The sequence below is a fragment of the Rutidosis leptorrhynchoides genome, unplaced genomic scaffold, assembly GCF_046630445.1.
Source record: "Rutidosis leptorrhynchoides isolate AG116_Rl617_1_P2 unplaced genomic scaffold, CSIRO_AGI_Rlap_v1 contig53, whole genome shotgun sequence".
NCBI classification, from domain to species: domain Eukaryota; kingdom Viridiplantae; phylum Streptophyta; class Magnoliopsida; order Asterales; family Asteraceae; genus Rutidosis; species Rutidosis leptorrhynchoides.
In genome coordinates this window covers 1-25,416 of record NW_027266757.1, presented here as the reverse complement: position 1 = coordinate 25,416, position 25,416 = coordinate 1, and the positions used below count along the sequence as shown (strand labels likewise).

Here is a 25,416-nt window from a genome sequence, read left to right as displayed (position 1 = left end):
TATTACTAGTTTAGAAGTTGATATTCCATCGACTCATATAACTGGCTGATATATGGTGAAAATATAATTCAAATTTATACCGTCAACATCTGGTGATAATAGAAGATGATATTTATCCATGTTGTGTATGTGTTGTTCCCTCGGTGCAATGCAATGAATTCAAATAACACACTGTAGTAGTGGCACTCTGATATTCTACAAAACTCTCTTAAGTTCTATTGTAGTTTCAAGTGAGGACTAACTTCAATCATGTATAAATTTATTGATGTAGAAAAAGCACCAGAGAGAAATCAACCCATCTTTCATAAACTCATTGAATACATGAAGCGCTCAAGAAAAAAGAAAATGGTACAAAGAGAAGAAAACTATTAAGGCAACAGTAACACCTTCCTAGGAAATAAACCTTTTAGGTAGATTGTCCACGACAAAGTAATAGGAAGAATACATCCACTCCCCAATATGATACAACCACCACTTTCGCCAGTAAGGATTTATCAAAAGAACTATGATAAAACCTAGGAGCACAGTCACGTAGGATGCCATGAAACTTGCGTAAAAGCATTTCATGTCCATGAAACCACCATCTTCTCCATGATTAACTCCTACTCTTGGGATTACCGATCCAGATCTGCTAGGATCACAACTTCTCGGCAATGGCGTTCCACAAAGAAGAGGATTTCCTTGATAGCTACTTTCATTAAATGTACCAAATTGTGCTGCCATTGGCACTTCCCCAGATAAGTTGTTGTTTGCTACACTAAAGACGGCCAAAGAATACAACCCAACAAATTCTGGAGGGATTTTCCCCGTCAGGAAATTGTCAGAAATATCCAGACTCTCAACTTGCTTAAGATTTCCTAATGCCGGCGGTATCGGTCCAGACAAATTATTGTGCGAGAGGTTTAGCACACGAATGTTGCTAAGATTTCCAATTTGAGGCGGTATCTCACCACAAAATTTGTTACAAGAAAGGTCAATTCCAGACATCATGTTGAGAATATCACCTTGATAATTGTAAAACTTCCTTTTCGTCGGAAACGCAACTGGACCTTGGTCTAAAGGAACTGCGGTAGAAATAGCTGGGCCTGGTGCAGCTGCTTCTGACTCAAATGTGATTTCATATGAGTCTTCAACTGGAGTGATGCACAAGCAATCAGGAATAGTGCCAGAAAGATCATTTTGAGACAAGTTAATTAAACTTAAATGATCTAACTGACACAACTGAGTAGGAATTTCACCGGAAAAACGGTTATTATTCAGTAACAGAAAGTTCAAATCTGAAAGTCCATCTATCCAATTTGGTATACTTCCTGCTAACTGGTTTTTGCTAAGATCCAGTAGCAACATTGAAGAAGAATCTCTGAAAGCATGTTCCAAAGTGCCTTGCAGCTTATTATTGGACAGACGGACAGTTTGGATTTGTGGAGGGCTGAAACAGGACGGTATGCTTCCAGAAATACGATTCTCAGAAAGATCAATAGCATCTAGATTCTCCAGTTGACAAAACTCTACAGGAAGTGGACCTTCTAGATGATTACTAGACATTTTTAAGTAACTCAAACTCGGCATATTTCCCATCCACTTTGGTATTAGTCCCGAAAGATTATTATTGCTAATATCTAAGAATGATAGAAAAGGGGAGTTTGACAAGCTGTCTGGTATCCTTCCGCTGAATTTATTTCCATCCAGTTGCAATACTTGTAATTCTGTCAAGTTATAACCTCCAGGGAATATCTCACCTTCTAAACTATTTTTCGATAACAGAAGTGTGTGTAGTGCACCACCCATGCCCAAGTGTTTCGGTACTTTTCCAAAAAAATTGTTGTTGGATAAGTCTAAGGTTTCTAGAGAGCTCATATCTCCAAATGAAGATGGAATGTGTCCGTGGATTTGATTTGATGTAATGTTTAGGTGTCTCAAGTTCGGAAAAGATGCTCCGAAATTCAAAGGAATTTCACCATAAAATAAATTATTAGATAGATCTAAAAACTCCAAATGTTTATAAGAACGGTTTGTGAAATCTGAAAATCTTGAAAGAGAGTTGTTCCCTAATTCAAGCTCAGTTAGTCTTGTGTTGTTATCCAGCAACCAATTTGGAAACTCTCCTTTGATGTGAGCATCGTAAATATAAACGACTTCCAGATGATGTTGATAGTAGAGAAATCTGGGATATGATCTAGGGTCTCTGTAGCTTCATAAACTGATGCTATAATTGGCCCCTTGGGAATAAGTTGTAATGTCTCTGTACCTTGATGACAAAGTTAAAAATTTTAGCTGAAACTTTGGGGGAAAAGATGGATGCTCAACGTCACAATATATCAAATTGCCATCTCCTTTAAAAATCTTGAGTTTTGTATGGTTATAAAATGGTCTTAAGGAGATTGAGATTTTGAACTGATTTTCTGAGAGAGAGAGCTCTCGGATTGATGTCAGACTTTTAATGGGAGACTCATTTAAATCTCCCGTAAACTGATTGTAGGAGAGATCTAAAGTTTGAAGAGATGTCAAATTGGCTAAACATGCTGGCAAGATGCCTAGAAGATAGTTAAAACTGAGATCTAACACTTGAAGATATCTAGAGTAGCATAAGCCTGCAAATATATATATATAAATTTCATTTTAGGTTATGGAAACCAAAGAAAGACTTAGAAAAAGAAAAAAAAATCAGTATGTAAACCTTGCGCAGCTGATAGAGTCCCATTGAGTCTACAAGAGCTTAGCCGTAAAACTTGGAGAGCTTCCATGTCTCTAAAACTTTGTAGGAAATTGGTGTTTAGTGTACTTGAGAACATGTCTAAAACTTTGAGCTTCTTGAAATTGGGCAAGTCTAGAAATTAAGAAACAAAAGCCATATATTGAGTGAGATCACCTTCTTGCCTAAAGTCACACTTTCACTAAACTTTGCTATGTTAAGAAAAGTAAGGTTGGAAAGGTGTGATTTACCGTGAGCCGTAACTTGTCCATGGAACACAGATTCCGTGCACGTTAAGTTTATAAGAGAAGACAATGCTTTCAAGCTCTGAAAAAGGCTTATATGAACTGAGACCGATCCAAGAATAAGTCTTCCACATTGGGAATATTTTGTAGCTCTAAGAAAATTAAGAAAGAACTAATTCAGTAGTTTAATTTCCAACATAAATTTAGGTGTTGTTTAGTACAAGTTATGTCATGCTTACTGATAGCGGTCACGGTTTTCTTGAAGGTATTATCCTCAAGGTGAAGTTTCTTCAGGAATAGGAGTGACCCCATCGACTGCAGTAAGTTTATTTTGTCGGTGTGAACTCTCTGCAGAGAAAGAACTTTCAACTTGGACAAACTTTTATCACCTGCTCTAAGCCAGATTCATGAATCAATATTTAAGGTTGTTGTTTTATAATTGAGATTGTTTAAACTAGATAGGTTTAAATAGACTACGTACCTTTGGGTGCCACGAATTCCTTGATTGGATTACCACTTATGTCTAACTCCTCTAAGTTCAGCAGAGTATCTGATTCCAGGATATCATGATCAAAGATAATATTTAATATAATCCAAGTAAATCAGGTATTTCTTGAACTCTAGGCTCAAAGCTTGAGCTAATTAAGAAATTTAATTAAAGATGAAAACCTTGAATGTGAACTGTTCCTTGGAGTGCATAATTATCACTTAAATCTAAGAGTTTTAAAGATGGTAGTGCCCTTAGAAATGTCAGCACACTGCTGTTGAAGTAGTTTTTGGATAAATCAAGTATCTCCAAGTCACCCAATTTTGATAGGGTTTCAAAACCTGAAACTAAAGTGATTAGACAAATTTTAACTGGCAACTAGTTAAAGAAAGCTGGAATTTATATAATGTATTTACCTTTATCTGCAACAACAACACCTGCTATGTTATTTTCACTCAGGGAGAGAAATTGGAGTTTCCGAAATGGTAGAAACAAAGTGAAATTTACGTACCACTCTGCTACGCTTGCCGAAGAAAGATAAAGTTTGATCACATTCTTGGTGGAATTGTCACATACAACCCCTTCCCATTGACAACAGTTTGAATTATGCTCAGTGCTCTCCTCCCAATTTAATCTGTAAGGGTTATCAAAGAAAGGTTGGAGTTTCAAGAGAGCAATTCTCTCATTCTCCAAACACGCTTCAGTAGTAGTAGACTTCCACTCATTTCCTACTACTAACAATATTATAAACATGAGCATCCTAAGTCTTTGTAATTCCATACTTGCTTACTTTTAGTTCTTGAGTGTTGATTAATTATATATTGAGCCTGTTATATAGGAAATTCAGTCTTTGTATGTTTAAGAGCATCACAGATAAATAAAAATAAAATAAAATGATGGAGCAAAAGAAGTCAGGAAATAAAATGATGAACCCCACCTGCACATTAATAGTCTCATTGGAGAAGATACCCCACCCTCATGACATGAGTCAAGGACGACGTTGTGGAAATAAATACAATCTATGCATTTGGAGCTTTGAAACATCACTAAAATGTCGACCAGGTTATAATGGAGTAGAAATGCTTGTCTTTGTAATAAAGACTCTTTCTTTGTATCTCACTGGAAATTTCCTACAGATCCCATTTTGAACTATGGAATGCTATTGAACTCACTAGTGTTTATATCTAATTGATACGGATGGAGTATCGTTTTTCGTTGATCGAATTTTACTTTAATCACTTTCAGTTATTGATCACTTATATTATTCGTCTGAATACAAATTTATTTTCTATTTTATATAACTTGAGGAACATAGGAAAAATGTATTCCAATATATACATATATGCCTCTCTAAATAATTTTAGTACTTAAATTCAAAAAAAATAAAAAAAAATAGTACTTATAATTCAAGCCCCCTAGATTTAAACTCCGTCGTAAAATCTCATGTTAAAATCTCTCTCGAGTTCTCCAAGTTCAAGTTAAGAGAGTAAAACCTTCGAAGAAACTCCAAGTTCAAGTACCTTCTCAGATTAAAATTACGTTGTGATGTGTTCCTAATTTATGTATCTACCACGAAAATATTTAAACTTGAAACAGAGAATGATGGATATGGACCATATAGTGAAGTGTGAACTGATAGTAGGAAAATTTAATTGTCAAAACCTCTAGTCATTATGATGGTGAAATACTAATGGAGTGTCTATTTTAAAGTCAAAGTCTTCCACTTGGTCGGCTTTAACGTCCATTTCACGCTTCCAATATTCCGAGAAGATACCGATGATTTGCTATTTTTCTCCCTCATTTTATTTAAGAAAAATCTATAATAATAAATTCCTAAATACTCGAGACACATTAACATAAGTTAAAATATTATGTATCTTAAATTTAAAAATAAAATTATAAATATTAGATTAATAAATATATGCATGTATGATTGAGTCAGCAATTTGTCCGTGATTTTCTTGTTCTTATGGAAATCTACAGTGTCACTATATAAATGTTTACACGCACAAGTTAATTTGTCACTCAAAAAGTCATTTTGATAAGGATACATCTAGTTATCTCCACTTTTTTATTTTATTTTTCATAAGGATATATCTACTCATTATGATAGTGAAGTTAATTTGTCACTCAAAAAGTCAATACAACTTCCTTCAGCCTGAGCTCTTCCTTCAGTCAATACAACTTCTAAAAGTTCTTATCATAATCTAGAGAGAGGTTCAGAGCTTAGATGTTGACCAACCTTGTATATCAAATGTCTGCAATTTCTAGAGTGTCAGGGTAGTTGCTATCAATTTCCAAGGACACTTGTGGAAAACCATCTACAGCATTTGATCTTGCAGAGAGTGAACTGTCATTTATGGGTTTAAAACAATAAATAAAAAATAGACATGTAATCTTTTCATTATTTATTATTTCTTTAAAATTCGCAAATCAACTCTATTACGCGACTGAATCCGGAAGTAGTCTATTGCCAAGAAGCTACCGTTTTATATCTTTTAAGCAAAATTTTTAATTTTCTTTGTCAACTATAAGATTCGAGGATATTATTTTCTTAATACTTTATGTACGTTTCCTATTCATTTTACATTTCTAGGAGGCTGCTCATTTAATTATATTTTTGTATCTATTTTCTTCTTCCAGTTAATTTCCACAAATGTTGCATCATGCCCTGTTCCAAGAACTTTATATAGTCTCTTTGTATATAAAATAGTTCAACATTTGGTGCAACTAATTATAAAAGAAGGAACTTCCAAAAATTTAAAAGAAAGGAAAAGAAACTATTTATATATATATATATGGAGTTAAAAGAACTGTATATAATTATGGTTATGATGTTAGTTATAGGAAAAGAGTGGAAGTGTAGTGATGGGTGTTTGGATCATGAGAGGATCGCTCTCTTAAAACTCCGGCCTATCTTTAATGATTCTTACCTTGCATCAGATTGGAACCAGAACAAGCTCGAATCAAATTGTTGTCAAATGGGGAGGAGTAACATGCGACGACTCCACGAAGAGAGTGATCCAACTTGATCTTTCTCCAGTAACAGGCTTCCGCACTAACAGAGAAGTGGCATGTAAATGTTACTTTGTTTCTACCATTTGAGAAACTCCAAAACCTTTACCTGAGAGGAAATAAATAAGCAGGTTTTGTTGAAGGTAAATGTGAACGATTTTTATTTTTTATTTGTCCTTTCACAAACATTGGCGTTTGCGATTTAAACATGGTCTTGGTTTCAGGTTTTGAAAGGCTATCAAAATTGAGGAACCTGGAATTTCTTGATTTAGCAGAAATAGCCTTAACAACAGCATACTGACACTTCTAAGGGCTCTACCATCTTTAAAAGGCTTAGATTTATCGAGTAATGCACTACAAGGAGAACTTCACATTCAAGGTTATATCCTTAAACTCTCGATGCATTGAAAACTTGGCGAAAATTAAATACATCGAAGCTAATTTACAATTAATACTGGATTTTTAATTTTTATTCTTCCCGGAACTAGATACTTTGTTGAACTTAGAGGATTTAACCATCGGTGGTAACTCGATCAATGAATTTGTGGCTCCCAAAGGTAGATGAAACCCTTTTCAAATTATCTTGAGTTCACAGATATTAATTTTTCATGAATCTGAGTTGATGGTGCAGATGATAAAAGTTTGTCCAAGTTGAAGTCTCTTGAGGTGTATAGAGTTGACACTGACATAGCCAAACTTCTGCATTCAATGGGGCCACTCAAATTCCTGAAGACACTTTACCTTTTTGATTGTACTTTCAACGGAACTATCCCTACTCTGAGTAAGGATACGCTACATGATGATTCTTATCTTCTAATAACTGATATCAATCATTTTTATCATAGCAACTATACAGAATTTAATGAGTTGATTCTTTCTTCGTTTATTTAGAGCTGCATAATTTACCTAATTTGGAAGAGCTGGTCATGTTGTCTTCTCATACTCTCCATACTAGCACTTTTCAGAGTTTTCATGCGTTAACTTCCCTTAAACAGATTATTCTGTTTTTCTCGGAGTCGATGGAAAATTATCTGCAAGAGGTATGAACTTAAGATTTTGGTTGCTGTGTGGCATTTCAGCTAGTGCATAAAGCACTTTATTAATGTTATAAGCCATATATATCAGGTGGACTCACTCGAATATGATATTATATTTTTAGATTTGCCTAATTTCAAAAGGCTGGAAGTATTAGATCTGGGACTGGAGTCATCCTATCCTTTGGATACTCAGTTCCTTCAAAGTATTAATGATATGGTCGCTCTCAGAGTTCTAAATTTACGTAATTCAGGACTCAGTGGCACTCTACCAGTTACAAAAGGTTTCTACTTAATTCTCTCTTTATGTAATCCTTGATTTATATATCACCTGATATGAAAAATATATTTCCAGGCTTCTGCGGATTAAAATATCTTGAAGAGCTAGATCTCAGTTATAACAATCTTTTGGGAAACTTGCCTTCATGTTTATCCAATTTGACAGCCCTTCGAAGATTAGATCTCTCCACACAATCGGTTTACAGGAGATTTAAGTGAGTCTCCCATTACAAGCTTGATGTCAATCCAAGAGCTCACTCTCTCAATACAATCGCATTAAAATCCCAATCTCGTTTAGACCATTTTATTGTTGAGATCGCGACGACTCTAGTATACTATCAAAGTATACTTCTAATATTATTGTCAAATGATCTTGACAATATACACTCAAGACACCACTCTTAAATATTCACTCACACTTAACTATAGCTAACACTCTCTAGTTAGCTAAGCCTCACGCCACTCACTTAACACAAATGCACACTTACTTATATGTAATGTGTATTTTTATAACTTGCAACTTATAGCTTACATTACATCTCCACCCCTATTTATACTACTTCACCTCCTCAATGAACGGTGGAGATTTATCGCAATGGACGGCTAAGATCTAATCTCTAGAGTATTCCATACTTATCTCATACTCTATCCTTATCTTTTTCCTACTCCATCCTTATCCTTTTACATCCACATTATTCTAGATTTTTCTTATACATATCATTAATAATTTATTTTCTATAATATTCTAGATATCTCTTATTTTACTTATGTCTAATGATATCTAGAATAATCTAGCCAATAGTTGATGCTGAATTCTAACACTCCCCCTCAGCATCAACTCTCATGTCAAAATCTTCCTCTGATTCTTGATCATGTTCGATGAAGTGCGTGTCCATCGCGTCGTCCAACTTTTCAGTACTACCATCTTCAATAACCTCTTGATGTGTATCGTCTTGTACCTTGAGAGAATTCTCCTCTTCTAATTGTTGGCGTTTTGATCCTTCGTCGAACACCACGTCACGAGACACGTAGCATCTTCCAGTCCTAAGATCACAACATCTCCATCCTTTCTTCTGAGTATCGTATCCGATGAAGATGCATTTTATTTTCGCCTTCACATCTTGCACATAACACGTGCTTCCGAATACCTTGAAATGTCTGACTGAAGGCTTCCTCTTCCACAACTTCTCGAATGGTGAAATGAATTCCATCTCCTTCTCTGGTAGCCTATTGAATGTATATGTTGCTGTCTTCATAGCTTCATCCCAATATTTTCTTGGCACATCCTTTACTTGAAGCATACTTCTAGAAGTCTCCATCAGATGACGATTAACCCTCTCAGCTACCTTATCTTGCTGTGGACTGTATCCAAAATTCAGCTGCCTTCGTATCTTGTTATCTCGTAGATAATCATAAAACTTTTTCGACACGAACGCTCCCCCATCACTCGTACGTAGGCATTTCGTCTTGACACCTAGCTTGCGCTCTACTTCATTTCTAAACTGCTTGAACTTTCCCAGCACTTCTGATTTATCTTTCATAAAATATATCCAGACGTACCTGGAGAAGTCGTCAATAAAGCTAATCATATACTTAGCTCCTCTTGCCGATGGTTGCCTCACTGGTCCAAGTATTGCCGAGTGCACAAGCTCCAATGGTCTCCTTGTTTTACTCTTCGACTCCTTGTATGGTACCTCGTGTGCCTTTCCTTGTTGACATATAGCACACACCGTATCTTCTCGAACGTCTAGCTGAGGGAGACCTTTTATTTTTGACTTCTTTGTTATCACTCTGAAGTCATGGTAGTTTATATGCCCGAGTCTCTCGTGCCATAGGTTTGTCGTCTCATCATTTCGCGTCTTCTTGACGTCTGCTTCAGCTGTCATAGTAAAAGCCGAACCCATTCTTTCTCTCTTCATAATGGATCCTTTTCGACATACCTTAGCACCGTTTCTTCTTTGATATGAGATGGGGACACCATTCCTCTGATATGGATCTAGATTCTTCTTTTCACCTCCATCTTCTATAGCCATGGAGGCTATTAGATCCCACTCATCTTCACTACTCATATTTTGCTGGGATGTTCTCGACATTGCAGCATTTCCTTCTGCACCTTTACGCTTTGACCAACAGTCTCTTGCATAATGGCCTCTTTTTCCACAGTTGAAACATTCAACTGTCCTCCATTGAGGTCCCTTCGATTGCTTCCAATTACCTTTTTCCTCTGAAGCTCTCCCTATTTTAGAGCTATCACATCCACTTTCAGGACCTCCTCTCTTAGTTTCGGCAAAGTTTCGTATTTGCCGATAATCTCTTCTTCTACTGAAGAGTGCTTCCTCGTCTTTAGCCTCGCGCGTCACTCCAGCCATTTGCTTGGCCAATGTCTCTTGATTGGCTAGCAAACTCTCCAAGATCTCCAAGGATGGGGGTGTTGGCCATCCTTGAACAGCCGTGATAAACCCTCTATATTCCGGCCTTAGTCCATGAATGATTTTTCTTCTCATTCTCTCTTCACTAATTTTAGATGCCGGTTCTAATTCAGAGATTTCCCGGCATAACGATTTAATCTTAGTGAAGTAATCATTTATGGACATATCATTTTGCATAGTTGACATTAACTCGTTTTCTAATAACTGGAGTCGCACATCATTTTTCCTTGAAAATTTAGAGGCCAATATATCCCAAGCTTCTTTAGGTGTGGTGGCGTACCTGATATGCTCCAACATATCCTCCTCAATAGTGGTCTTTATCGCGAACATCGCCTTCCCAGCTTTGATCTTCCATTTCTTCAAAGCTACAGAATCTTGCTCCGTCGGTGGTGTCGACTCATTCCCAACCACGACCTCCCATAGATCGTGTCCTTGCAAGTAGGACTCCATACACGTACTCCACGTACTATAATTATGATTATTTAGTCTCTTCATGCTGCCTGCAGTACTGAACTCCATCGTCGTAAATTGATTTTCGATCGACGGGCAAAACCTCCACTTATAAGAGTCACCTCAATTGATAGTTGAACTATCAATAATAATTTCGACAGCGCCTCCACTAAATAATCGGCTTGGCTCTGATACCAAATTGTTGAGATCGCGACGACTCTAGTATACTATCAAAGTATACTTCTAATATTATTGTCAAATGATCTTGACAATATACACTCAAGACACCACTCTTAAATATTCACTCACACTTAACTATAGCTAACACTCTCTAGTTAGCTAAGCCTCACGCCACTCACTTAACACAAATGCACACTTACTTATATGTAATGTGTATTTTTATAACTTGCAACTTATAGCTTACATTACATCTCCACCCCTATTTATACTACTTCACCTCCTCAATGAACGGTGGAGATTTATCGCAATGGACGGCTAAGATCTAATCTCTAGAGTATTCCATACTTATCTCATACTCTATCCTTATCTTTTTCCTACTCCATCCTTATCCTTTTACATCCACATTATTCTAGATTTTTCTTATACATATCATTAATAATTTATTTTCTATAATATTCTAGATATCTCTTATTTTACTTATGTCTAATGATATCTAGAATAATCTAGCCAATAGTTGATGCTGAATTCTAACATTTATAACCTTACGAAACTCAAGATTTTTAGAGGTGATAACAACTTGATATATGATGACATGGAGCTCGAATCTTTACCCCCAAAGTTCCAACTAAACACCATCAGATTGTCAGGCAGTGGAGTTAGCGCATTTCCCAAATTTCTCTACTATCAACATGACTTGGAGGATGTTTTTATCGACGACGCTCAAATCAAAGGAGAGTTTCCGCATTGGCTGATGATTAACAACACCAGACTCAAGGTTCTTCGTTTAGGGAACAATTCTCTGTCAAGATTTCCGGATTACTCAAATGACTATCAATCAAATTTGGAGATATTAGATTTATCTAATAATTTAATTCATGGAGAAATTCCTTTGGATTTTGGAGCTCACTTTCCGAATTTGAGAGATTTAAACATGTCTTCAAATCAATTACAGGGAATCATTCCATCTTCGTTTGGCGATATGAGTGTACTTGAAACCTTGGACTTATCCAATAACAATTTGTTCGGACCAATACCGAAAGATTTGGGAATTGGTTGTGTTGCTTTGCAGACTCTTATATTATCACACAATGGCTTAGAAGGTGAAGTTTTTCCTGCAGATTACAACTTGACTCAATTACAGATGTTGCGATTGGATCGGAACAGCTTCAGTGGAAAGATAGGGGACAGCTTGTGTAAGTCCCATTTCTTATCTTCATTAGATATTAGCAGGAATAATATGTCAGGGAGCATTCCTTCTTGCTTGGGAAATATATCAAGATTGAGTGACTTAAAAATTTCGAGTAATAATCTAGAAGGTCCAATTCCAGTAGAGTTTTGTCAGCTAAAAGATCTGGAAACTCTCTCTCTTTCTGATAATAGTATCTCCGGCAGCATACCATCTTGCTTCAGCCCTCCGAAGCTCCAAACTGTTCGTTTGTCAAAAAATAAACTGCAAGGCACTTTAAACCGTGCATTAAGTTTGAGTTTTTCCATGTTGCTACTTGATCTTAGCCATAACCAGCTAACAGGAAGTGTTCCAGAGTGGATGCAGAGGCTTAATAATTTGAACTTCCTTTTATTGAATAATAACAATTTTAATGGAAAACTCTCTACTCAGTTGTGCCAATTGGATCATTTAAGTTTAATCAACTTATCTCAAAATGAATTTTCTGGCACTACTCCTCATTGCTTGCGAATCAGTCCAGTTGTAGAACACAATGGAATTTCTGTGATTGAAGTTCATAACACAGACGTTGCTATGAGTCCCAGAGCTTCCGATCAAGATCCTGTAGAGTTCCCGACAAAAAGAATGTCCTACAGTTATCAAGGAGAAAATCTATACATGATGTCCGGAATCGACCTATCGTGTAACAAGCTTTCTGGTCATATTCCTCCTCAAATTGGAAATCTAAGCAACGTCGATGCTCTAAACCTCTCTCACAATAATTTGTCAGGGCCAATACCTCCAACGTTCTCAAACCTTATCGAAGTTGAAAGCCTTGATCTTTCCTACAACTTCCTGAGTGGGAGAATCCCTCTGGAACTAGTTCAATTGTATTCTTTAGGCGTCTTTAGTGTCGCAAATAACAACTTATCCGGAGAAATACCCACAACAGCACAATTCGCCACATTTAATGGAAGCAGCTATCTAGGGAATCCTTTTCTCTGTGGGAAGCCGTTGCTCAAAAGTTGCACTGATAGCAAATCTTTACCAGTCGTGCCAAGAGAGATAGTCAGTAATGGAGAAGATGGCTTCATGGACATGGAATCCTTCTACGTAAGTTTTACAACTTCTTATGTGGTTTTGCTTCTAGGATCTGCTACAGTTCTTTTTGTAAATCCCTTATGGCGTAAATGGTTGTTCTATCACATTGAAAAGTGGACGACTACTTCCTACTATTTTGTCATAGACAGTTTCCCTACGAGGCTCTTTCTGAGGAAGGCGATGCCGTAGACCTTATATTTCCTTTGTATCAAATTTATTTATAGTAATTTTGTGATATATTCAAGCTTCTAGCTTATGAAATATGGCTGGCTTGCTCTCTGGTATTTTCTTTTCAATATGCAAGTCTCGGGGTTTTACTTTATAACTATCCTTACCTGGCCACATTTTAAGGATGTATGGAAATTGTTCATGATAGTTGGATATTTCAAAATGTGAATTGAAACTTCTCAGACATCATGAATTAAACACCAAAACAACTTCAACAGATCTTGCCCCTGATTTTTCCATTTTGCTGCATAGAGCATCCACAGATTAAAAATAATTTTGGTAAATCATAATAAGTTACTTTTGTTACCCATCTTACTTGATTTATGAGCTTGATTGTATATTAAACACTTAAGTACTTTAACATCATATCTGTTATTGAGATGCTTGGTAGGGTATGACTTGAGAAACCATATGGAAAAACTGAATACTAGGCAAAATATTTCGTTATACCAGAGGCGAAAAGTTTGAGATTTTGAGATGCTGCACAATTAGTTTATGCCTAATGTGATAAATATTAATTATTTAATCTTGATAGCTTTATTATGTGCTTGAGCTAAACATATATATATATATATATATATATTAGTATATACATATATAGGAGACCAACAAAAATGGCCCCAAAAATTAGCCAAAACATATTCATATGACTATTCTTCCCACTATTCATTGATTTCGTCCGTTGGATTTGGTCGAAAAACAAATCAAACCGTCCATTTCTAGCCCAAAAAATCAAAAAACATATGAATTTACCTTTTTACCCTCGCTCTTACATGCCTTACAGAATGGGTTTGGGGACAAAAACGTAAAATAAATACGAAATTATTTTTTTACCCTCTCTCATCCGCACCATTATATCTCAACCCAAACGAATCAAAGATTGCCACGTGGCAATCTCTCCCTCTCTCTTCCAAAATAAATTCGAAACTTTAAAGTCTCGTAGCTACAAATTGGAGACGATTTACAATATCGATATCAAATACAAAAATGTAGATGCGCATATTTACAATCACATGAAAGTCGTTTCTTATTTTTCCGATTTCGTATGAATATTTTATGATTTTTGAAAAAAAATTGAGCGAATTTTGAATTAAAATTAGATTTTCCCTCAACTTTCTCCTAAAGTTCCGAACGGCCCTCAAAGTTTGTCTTCTAATTAGGCCACATTTTTAAGCTTAGATCTACGACGTTTGAAATATGAAAAATCTGACGACGGCGCGACGTTCATCTCATCAAGAAGACTCTGGCCATATAAAAAATCCAGAATCCGGCTACCACCCACGACGGCACTATCATTCCCACAACTATCTCCTAAAGTTCCGAACGGTCTTCAAAGTTTGTTTTCCTATAAAAAAAAAGGAACCTAGAACCATTGTCGGGAACAGTTCTCAAAATTTATTTTAAGCTTAGACCTACGGCAAACGATTCGAAATTTGAAAAATTCGACGATAACACGACGTTCATCTCATTTGTCACGAATATCATGTATATATAAAGCTATATTTGTAGGAAAATGAAAGCCGTTTTAAAATTTTCAATCCCATACAAATATTATATTCTCTTCAAAAAAATCTTATACCTTTATATTTTTTATTTATAATTGTTCAAACACCTATCATTTTTTCTTTAAACTCGTAATAATAATCGATAATTCGAATCACAACACATTACACACGATAAACCTTCGCCTAATATATATATATATATCAAACAATGATTACAAGTTGATGGAACCTTCACTCCTTAAGCATAACATCATGTCAGAGATGGTGGAAAAGTTTCCTGACGTATTGACCGAGAACAAATCAAGAACAAAATAAAGCCTGTAAAGCGAAATTGAGAATAGAATGAAGCGTCCGTCCTAAGTTAAAACAAATATGTTTCATCGATTAAACCACCATCCAATGTGTCGGTCCAATTAAATTGTGTTGACTCTGAAACTTGATTGTGATATTTATAGCATCCATCTAAAAAAAATTTTTTTTTTAGTCGGCCAAAGCCATTATATTAATTAAGGTCCAAAAGGACTAATGATGCTACATTATATGGCAGCGAGTTAAAAGTAAAGCATATTACAGGCATATTGTAGGACAAAGTCGCTAGACTATGAGCTACTTTATTCGCCTCCCGTTTTACAAACTTGAAGTTACATAATGAGAACGTCTTGGCTAAATTCTTGATTTCGTCAATAAGGAGGCCGCAGCTTGCAAAGCTTCTTTCATTCCGTCTTAGATCATTTATCAAATAGAGACAGTCCCCTTCGATATCTATCTTTGTCACATTCATACTTGCTGCCCAAGTTATCGCATGGAGAGCGGCTTTTGTCTCTGCATGTAAAGCATTCTCGGCAGGGCCTAGCATGGCTGATTCCGCATATATGACTTTCCCCTGCTCGTTTCTAGCAATGATCCCGATTCTGTTGCTGGAGTCTCCATAAACAAAGGAGGCGTCAAAGTTAATCTTCAACGTCCCATGTGAAGGCGTCATCCAGTTTTCCTGAGAATGGATTGTTTGAGCAGGCCTGTGAGTCGTGAGACTAGGAGGCATTAATCTGAGTTCATTGAGCCATCGACGGACTGCCATAGCTGTTGTCTCCGCTCTTTCACATATCCCTTGGAAGATCGTCTTGTTTCTATTACACCATAGTTTCCAGCAAGTTCCAAGAAAGATACATAGTGTTCACTCGACAAAGCAAGGAAGACTTCATTCAACCAATCAATTAGATTGTCTTCAGGAGAGTTGTAAACCATACTCAAGTTTAATTGATTCCAAACCGAAACAGTCCAGCAACAATTCTTGACGATGTGAATTATGGATTCATCCATGCCAAGACATATATTAAAGCGATAAAATTAACACAGTATATACTATAAAAACTGTACGTCAGGCAAAAGGAGACAATTACAGAGGACGAGAAGAGCTTCATACCTAGATAAAGCAAAGAAGTTTGAATGAGAAATGAATGACACCAATCTGACGAGTGCCGGAGATGGAAGAAAGACCGAAGCTTTAGTAGTTATATACAGAAGTAATATGAGTTATAGTCAAAACAATAACAATTTTCGTTATAAATTTTATTTTTAAAATTCTAAAAAATGAAGGGGTTATATCAGTCAAGTTGGTTTTTGAAACATGTATAACCTCCCTTTCAGAGTTACTTTTATTAGATACAATTTCAAAAAAAACCCTCTAAGAGTCGGAAAAAACTTGCCTCCTTCGATATGAGGCAAGTTCCCAACTGCTGGCCAATAGTATTACAACACATGGCATCATGTTTGAAAAAAATTCAACATGTGCCTTTTATCAGTTAAAAAATATATAAGGCTATATTTTGATACTTTTAGAAAGAGGAGGGACTCCATCTGACATTTAAAATAAATAACCAATGTGTTAACTACAAAACATGTAGAGCTATATGGAGTTGTGGCCGGCTGCCGCCTTAAATAGTGTAGTACTTGTATGGCGTCGAATTGGAGAGAAACTTTGACTATATAAGAGAGAGGAGTCTGCCCTCCTCATTTCGCTTAAAATACCCAACTGTCCCCATTTTCCTTTCGAGTTGGATGCTGAGCTTCAATCTCTGTAATGATTTTTCAAATAAGATTGTAATCTAAATTCGAAATTTCCTCTGATCTAAAACAATAACTTTTACTCCGTAATTCTTAAATACTATAGCAAATAGCAATAGCAATAGTTATTTTAATGAGGAATAAGATTATCTTCCACCCAAACAGCCATTACTGCCAAATTCTGGATTCTACAAATCATCATGACCAGTAACTGACTTCACCTTCTTCAATGCCAAAAGACAAGAATACACTTGAGTTACTTCTTACATCCACCATGATGTATGTATACATAAACGTTTTCTATTAGTAATAAAATGACAACCTTTACAAAAATCAGAATATTTTTGGCTCATCCACTTTCTAATAAAATTACAAAAAAAAAAAAAAAATGTAATGTAATGTGGATTATTACATAGGTGTAAACAATTCAATGTGCAAAACAGAATTGAGTTAAGTGTGTGCTTCGAAAAGAGGGGCGTGTATTCAGACTCGCCTCACTTTTATGGCATGGAACAAAAACATCCAAACCACTTTTTTCCTAGGAAGTCATGTTAACACACATGATCATACAAGAGTATTTTCAGGAGAGCTATTTCTTGCACAGCCTAACCAGCAAGATATCAATCCCTTAATCCCTTCCTCTCTAGTATTCAAAACATTCTTTTCCCGTAGTTGTTGAACCCTTATAAACTCATTCGAGCTTAAATTTCCATCACGATTTGCATCAAACACGTGGAATATAATGTCTACCACATTATCTGAAATCGAGATTCCACATACCTTTTACAAACAAAAAACAAACTTATATTACTAGTCTATGATTGTATTATGTTAACCTAAAATGGTTAAGAGCATTGGTAAGTTTACCTGGGACGCAGCTCGCTGAAATCCGATTTGGTTAGTGCTCCATTCACTTGTCCATAACTGAAAATGGCCATAGACAAGGACTGCAAGCTTTTTCGAAGCTCTGCAAAATTTTTGAATTCCTCGAACGAAATCCTGATGTCACTGAGCTTTGGTTCATTAGACAGCTCCTCAACTCGATCTAGCAACTTGTTTATATGATTGATATCGGCAGATGCTACCAAGGACAAAGCGAAATCCTTAGCCGATATGGTACCGCGTGATTTGTAGTCATAATGAGCAAATTCTAGATGTAGAATCTGAGAAGTTGTAAACATAAAATTTGTAAGCACAGAGTAAATTAAAAGAAATTGGAAAGAATTTACGTACCTCATCATGTAAGTCTCTAATGAATTTGACAAATCTTTCATGCTCCAGGCATGTCGCGCCATCTTCACCGAAGAAATACTTGAATATTCCCCCATCCTCCACAGAATCCGGAGATTTTAGCCTGAATCGTCGACGATCCTTTTGGTTAGCTATTTGTCTGTTTTGAGATCTCATCAGAGTCATTACTTTCCTGAACTCCTCTCTGTCGATCTCTCTGTTATTTTGGGGGTAACCCTATATTAGCACATGCATAGTACTGTACTTGATTAATAAAAATGAAAAACAAGCATCACAATCATGAACATACCCATTATTATCAAGATCAAACATTTTAAAAGCGACGGAAATGCTTGATTCAGGAATTCCGAGTATACTGACAAAAAATATGTACCTGCATTAATTCAACAGGCTGTAAATGAACTCAAATCTTGTTGATTTAAAATATAATCTTTCAATGGTTAAATGAAATATTTGGTGCTCACTCAGGAAAAGAAATTAGGCCGTCATTGTTGGTATCAAAAAGCATAAAAAAATTTGATGGAGGACAATGTAGGTCGCTAGGGCCACGTTCGCCTCTTAAAGAGCCTCCTCTTATGCTATTCGATTCGGAGGGAGGAAATACAGGGATTATTGCTCTCATCAGGTCTGCTGGTGTCATGAGAACCTCCCCTGTAGGGGTTTCAAATGATGCAAAGTACTCGAAAACCTGTATAGTATACATCAATTATTCTTATCAATATTCAATAAATTCCTAATGAATCTAGATTCATCTGGGTTTGGGCTCGAATTTTTCACTTCCTAAAAAGTTTCAGTGTCCAATTCTAATGAGATTGCTTCAATTTTATAAGATTTCCTAGATTTCTCTAACTTATAGAAACTTGTTTTGATTTTTAATTTCCTGATGTTGTTTGTTTCCATGAAATAAACATGAAGTTGGGTACCTTTTGTTGAGGTTAGCATTAATTATCTAGAAAATTAAATAAATATAGAAAAGTCTAGAGAGTTATCCATATAGATTAGTAATGCTTGTAATAACTCTAGAATAATCTACTATGTGGATAAGGATGAGAGAACTCTAGAATAATCTACTATATGGATAAGAATGAGAGAAATATGTAGTAGTCTAGAGAATAATCTAGAGATTAATCTTAGCCATCCATTTAAATAAATCTCCACCGTTCATTAAGGAGGTGGAGTAGTATAAATAGGAGGTGGCCTCATTTGGCCAAACCATCCACAAAAAATCTTAAAGCTCTCTTGTATACACTTACTCAATAAAGCTTTAGTTACAAATAAAAAATAAGTCTTCACTTGTGATAGAGTGAGTGGTGTGAGTACTAGCACATTAGAGAGTGTTGTAAGCTAGTCAAGTGAGTAATCAATTAAGAGTGGTGTCTTGAGTGTATATTGTCAAGTTCATTTGACAATAATATTAGAAGTATACTTTGATAGTATACTCGAGTTATCGCGATCTCAACAATTTGGCATCAGAGCCAGGTCGATTATTTAGCGGAGGCGCTGTCAAAATTATTATTGATAGTTCAACTATCAATTGAGGTGACCTTTATAAGTGGAGGTTTTGCCCGTCGATCGAGAAGCAAATTACGATGGCGGAGATTGGAAGTGCAGGCAGCATGAAGAGGCTAAATAATCATAACTACAGTATGTGGTGCACGTGTATGGAGTCCTACTTACAAGGGCAGGACTTGTGGGAGGTCGTGAATGGAAGCGAGACGATGCCACCGGCGGAGGAAGATGCTGTCGCTCTAAAGAAATGGAAGATCAAAGTCGGGAAGGCGATGTTTGCACTCAAGACCACTATCGAGGAGGATATGCTAGAGCATATCAGGTATGCTGCTACACCTAAAGAAGCATGGGATATTTTGGCTTCTAAATTTTCGAGAAAAAATGATGTGCGACTCCAGCTACTAGAAAATGAGTTAATGTCCTCTATGCAAAATGATATGTCCATAAATGATTACTTCACTAAGATTAAATCGTTATGCCGGGAAATCTCTGAATTAGAACCGGCATCTAAAATTAGTGAAGAGAGAATGAGAAGAAAAATCATTCATGGACTAAGGCCAGAGTATAGAGGATTTATTACGGCTATCCAAGGATGGCCAACACCACCTTCCTTGGAGGCTTTGGAGAGTTTGTTAGCCAATCAAGAGTCATTGGCTAAGCAAATGGCTGGAGTTTCACTTAAGACTGAAGAGGAGGCACTCTTCAGTAGGAAAAGAGATTTTCAGCGAAAGCGAAATGCTGCTGAAAATAAGAAAGGAGGTTGGAAAAGAGAAGATGGAAGCCATAAGTCAGGGGAATCCTATCAAGGAAGTAATCAAGGTTGGAGAAAATCTAAGGGATCCCAACGACGAATGATCGAATGTTTCAACTGTGGAAAGAAAGGCCATTATGCAAGGGATTGTTGGTCGAAGCGCAAAGTCGCAGAAGAAAATGCTGCAACATCAAGCAAGCCTCAACAAAGTGTTGATAGTGAAGAAGAATGGGATCTAGAAGCTTCTCTTTCTATAGTCGAAGAGGAGGTGGAGAACAATCTAGATCCACTAGAAACATCTAGCGAGAGAGAAGAGTTTGCTCTAGCAGTTACCAAATCCAATAGAGTCAATTATGAGACTGATTGGATTTTGATTCGGGAAGCTCCAATCACATGACTGGGAAGATGGAGAAACTACATAATCTGTCGGAGTATGAAGGAAAACGTGAAGTCGTAACTGCCAACAACGCCAGATTATCAATCACGCATGTCGGAGATACCGTGCTAGAGCCTAACGACTCCAACAACGTCCAGATTGAAGAGGTCTATCGAGTGGCAGGTATGAAGAAGAATCTTCTCTCAATTTCGCAATTGACCAGGCCAAATAATTATGTAGTATTTGGACCGGATGATGTCAAAGTCTGCAAAGATGTCATCATCGTTGGGAAGCCACTGATAGAAGGACGAAGGGTGGATTCTATATATGTTTTGTCTGCAGAAACTGCATATGTAGACAAGACAAAAAGGAATGAGACTGCAGACTTATGGCATGCACGACTCGCGCATGTCAATTATCAGAAGCTTAAGAAGATGATGAGTAAATCTATGCTAAGAGGTCTCCCTCAACTGCCGGTCCAAGATGATGTCGTATGTGCCGGTTGCCAATACGGAAAAGCACACCAGCTGCCATTTAAGGAGTCAACATACTGTGCAAGAGAGCCGTTGGAGCTAGTACACTCAGACGTATTTGGACGAGTCAAACAATCATCGATAAGTGGTATGAACTACATGATAACATTTATCGATGACTATTCCCGATACGTTTGGGTATATTTTATGAAAGAAAAGTCAGAGGCCTTGAGGAAGTTCAAAGAATTCAAAGAAGAAGTTGAAGAAGAGATCGGGAGAAAAATAAAATGTCTGCGTACAGACAATGGGGGAGAATACACATCAAAGGAGTTCCATGACTATCTAAAAGAACACAAGATACGGAGGCAGCTAACATGTCCAAACACACCACAACAAAATGGGATCGCTGAAAGATTTAACAGGTATTTGGCAGAAACCTGTCGGAGTATGCTTCATGCAAAAAATGTCCCTGCAAAATTCTGGGCCGAATGCATGAAGACTGCGACCCACGTCATCAACAGGCTACCAAAAGCAAAGTTTGGGTTCATCTCTCCGTTTGAAAGGATATGGAACACCAAACCTACAGTAAGTTATTTCAAAGTGTTTGGGTGCGTGTGCTACGTGTTTATACCCGATAATCTCCGAAGCAAATTTGATAAGAAGGCAACCAGATGCATCTTTGTGGGATATGACAATCATAGAAAAGGATGGAGATGCATTGATCCCACAACCAAAAGATGCTACGTATCTCGTCATGTCGTATTTGACGAAGCATCATCTTGGTGGACATCCAAAGGTGACGAAATGATTGAGCAAAAGAAGCTTGATGTGCCAGAAGAAGCAAAGATTAGTGAAGAAAATAATGAAGAGCTCAAGTCGCCAAGAAGTATCAAGAGTCCATGGGAGACCGGTGTGTACCAAAGAGTTATAGAGGAAGATCGTCCAAGTCAACTTGAAGACATACTTAACGAAGAGGTAGACGATGAAGCTGAATCACAAAGGCCACAACAATCATCTCCACAGTTTCAACCAAGAAGAACAAGCCGAAAACATAAACCAAATCCTAAATATGCCAATACTGCTTTGGTCAAGGAAGAAGGTATTGAAGAACCTGCATCATACGAAGAAGCTGCGAAGAACGACGAGTGGAAAAAGGCAATGGATGAGGAAGTCCATGCTTTACGACAAAACCAAACATGGGAGCTTGTACCAAAGCCTAAACAGGTAAAGCCCATATCGTGTAAGTGGGTTTACAAGATAAAGACTCGTCCTGATGGATCAATTGAGAGATATAAGGCACGGTTGGTCGCAAGAGGATTCTCGCAGCAATACGGGCTAGACTATGATGAGACCTTTAGCCCAGTGGCCAAGATCACTACGGTACGAATTCTTCTAGCACTTGCAGCCAGCAAAAATTGGAAGTTGTGGCAACTTGATGTGAAAAATGCATTCTTGCATGGAGAGCTTGATCGTGAAGTATACATGGAGCAGCCACAAGGATTCAAAAGTAAAACACATCCAGAGTATGTATGCAAGTTGCGGAAAGCATTGTATGGGCTGAAACAAGCTCCAAGGGCGTGGTACGGCAAGATTGCAGAATTCTTAACATATAACAATTACTCAGTTGCGCCTGCTGATTCGAGCTTGTTCGTAAAGGTACGTAACAATAAACTGACAGCTATATTAGTATACGTAGATGATCTTATCATCACCGGAGATGATGATGATGAGATATGTCGAATAAGAGAAAATCTGTCAGTTCGATTTCAAATGAAAGAACTTGGAGAGTTGAAGCACTTCCTTGGCCTGGAAGTAGAACACACAAAGCAAGGACTATTTTTAGGACAACAAAAATATGCGAGGGACGTTCTTGGAAAATTTGGAATGCTTGATTGCAAGCCAAGTACCACTCCTATGGAAGTTAATGCCAAGTTTTGCGCAGTAGAGGGAAATGACTTGGAAGACCCAACTATGTTCAGACAGTTAGTTGGGAGTCTTATATATCTTACTTTGACTCGACCCGACATTGTGCACGCGGTGGGAGTGATGAGTAGATTCATGCAGAATCCGAAGAAACCACATCTTCAAGCAATTCAACGAATTCTAAGGTACGTAAAAGGCACGCTCGATTATGGCCTTTTATACAAGAAAGGAGAGCCATGCCGGATAATTGGATATTGCGATGCTGATTATGCTGGAGATCATGATACTCGAAGATCAACTACTGGATATATTTTTAGTCTTGGGTCAGGAGCCGTATCATGGTGTAGCAAGAGACAACCAACAGTGTCACTATCTACGACAGAAGCAGAATATAGGGCAGCAGCAGTAGCAGCTCAAGAAAGTGCATGGCTTATACAACTAATGAAGGATCTACACCGGCCAATAGAGGAGCAGTAACACTGCATTGTGATAATCAATCGGCGATCCAACTGGCAGAAAACCCTGTGTTTCACGCAAGAACTAAACATATTGAAGTCCACTACCACTTCATCAGAGAAAAGGTCTTAAAAGGAGAGATTCAAATGAAGAAAGTGGTGACTGAAGAACAGGTAGCCGATGTTTTCACCAAGAGCCTAAACGTACCAAAATTCGAGCAGTTTCGACAACAACTTGGAGTAGTTTCAAGAAAGAGTATGACATATGATAATTAATGCTAAGGGGGAGTGTTGAGGTTAGCATTAATTATCTAGAAAATTAAATAAATATAGAAAAGTCTAGAGAGTTATCCATATAGATTAGTAATGCTTGTAATAACTCTAGAATAATCTACTATGTGGATAAGGATGAGAGAACTCTAGAATAATCTACTATATGGATAAGAATGAGAGAAATATGTAGTAGTCTAGAGAATAATCTAGAGATTAATCTTAGCCATCCATTTAAATAAATCTCCACCGTTCATTAAGGAGGTGGAGTAGTATAAATAGGAAGTGGCCTCATTTGGCCAAACCATCCACAAAAAATCTTAAAAGCTCTCTTGTATACACTTACTCAATAAAGCTTTAGTTACAAATAAAAAATAAGTCTTCACTTGTGATAGAGTGAGTGGTGTGAGTACTAGCACATTAGAGAGTGTTGTAAGCTAGTCAAGTGAGTAATCAATTAAGAGTGGTGTCTTGAGTGTATATTGTCAAGTTCATTTGACAATAATATTAGAAGTATACTTTGATAGTATACTCCGAGTTATCGCGATCTCAACACTTTTTCAGGGGAGCTCTGAACCCGTATACGCTTTTCGTAATTGAAGAAAACTCTTCTTCTATAGTCATCTACAAATAAGTTAAAACATCAATAAGTTCCGGAGAACAAATTAAAGGAAACAAAAAGGAAATTGTGTATCCAAGTAACCTCCAAAGAGGAACAAAGGTTTCTTTTCAGGGTCAGAGTCTTCATTCTGATTTGCATCTGTTTCTTTTATCGAATCCGCGGATACCAAATAGGATTTCCTATCGGATAAAAGAGAAGATCCATAAAAGAATCCTAAGCTCGACGCAACAATCAGAGCCCCTGAAGACACAAATCTCGTTAGGAATCCTAGGATTTTATCCCTTTCAAAGCCATTATTCCTGTCATCGGACCTGCCACCGCTTAACGATCTCAAGGACGGAGAAGCTGTAGTTGACGATGATGACGTGGCAGAGGAGGGTTGTGCTCGGTTGAACAGAGGACGAGAGGTGTGGTGGAGCCGTTGAATGGCGGGAACTTGATGGCAGATCAGAAGTTTAGATTTTCTTTGTGAAATAGCCCTAGTGAACATAGTATGGTCACGAATCACGATTTCCTGTTGAAGAGTAATTAGAATCCTACTTTTTTGGAAAAAAACAAAGAGAAGAGAGAGATTTGTGGTGATTTTCTCACAAGCAGTGAAGTAGGAAACAAAAATGTATTATCAAGAATGTCTTAATAACCTGGGAAAAGATGGGTGATGTTGAGCGAGAAAGAAGGATGTTTGTTTGACTGTCAGGATTTTAAGCGATTCTTTTTTACAAAAGTTTTTAACGGTTTTTTTGAAAGTTCGTTTTTTTACCACAAAAAGTCTCTCTCTCTTCCTAATATGATCCCAGTACTAACATTACAAATAATGTCTTCATAACATAAACAAATAAAAATATTGTACGCTTGACTTTCAGCTATAGATAGAATAATTCGAGTATACGACGATCAACCTACCATAACTTT

At 37.0% G+C, this 25,416-nt stretch overlaps 2 protein-coding genes and 2 pseudogenes across 2 annotated transcripts; 1 reads left to right on the top strand and 3 right to left on the bottom strand.

Moving 5' to 3' along the window:
• Positions 1–390: 390 nt before the first annotated feature.
• LOC139884278 (uncharacterized) lies at positions 391–4,204 on the bottom strand. Its single transcript, XM_071868333.1, has 8 exons — positions 3,841–4,204; positions 3,607–3,765; positions 3,419–3,487; positions 3,177–3,326; positions 2,944–3,087; positions 2,678–2,827; positions 2,249–2,591; positions 391–2,164 (listed from the first exon to the last, which is right to left on the bottom strand). The coding sequence occupies exons 1-8, from the start codon at positions 4,202–4,204 to the stop codon at positions 391–393; spliced, it is 3,153 nt and encodes a 1,050-aa protein (XP_071724434.1).
• Positions 4,205–6,249: 2,045 nt separating this feature from the next.
• On the top strand, positions 6,250–13,266 carry LOC139884277 (cuscuta receptor 1-like; annotated as a pseudogene).
• A 2,046-nt stretch (positions 13,267–15,312) lies between these two features.
• LOC139884276 (uncharacterized) lies at positions 15,313–15,888 on the bottom strand. Its single transcript, XM_071868332.1, has one exon. It carries the CDS (start codon positions 15,886–15,888, stop codon positions 15,313–15,315), a length of 576 nt encoding a protein of 191 aa, XP_071724433.1.
• Positions 15,889–17,207: 1,319 nt separating this feature from the next.
• Positions 17,208–24,994, bottom strand: LOC139884295 (calcium uptake protein, mitochondrial-like; annotated as a pseudogene).
• Between the last annotated feature and the right edge of the window lie 422 nt (positions 24,995–25,416).

Bases quoted from the DNA above. Each gene is read 5' to 3' on its own strand.
- LOC139884276 (XM_071868332.1), bottom strand. From the start codon at position 15,888: ATGGCAGTCCGTCGATGGCTCAATGAACTCAGATTAATGCCTCCTAGT.
- LOC139884278 (XM_071868333.1), bottom strand. From the start codon at position 4,204: ATGGAATTACAAAGACTTAGGATGCTCATGTTTATAATATTGTTAGTA. The intron at 3,488-3,606 runs GTTTTCATCTTT...TCCTGGAATCAG, and splicing joins AGGAACAGTTCACATTCAAG to ATACTCTGCTGAACTTAGAG. The intron at 3,327-3,418 runs GTACGTAGTCTA...GGCTTAGAGCAG, and splicing joins GGAATTCGTGGCACCCAAAG to GTGATAAAAGTTTGTCCAAG.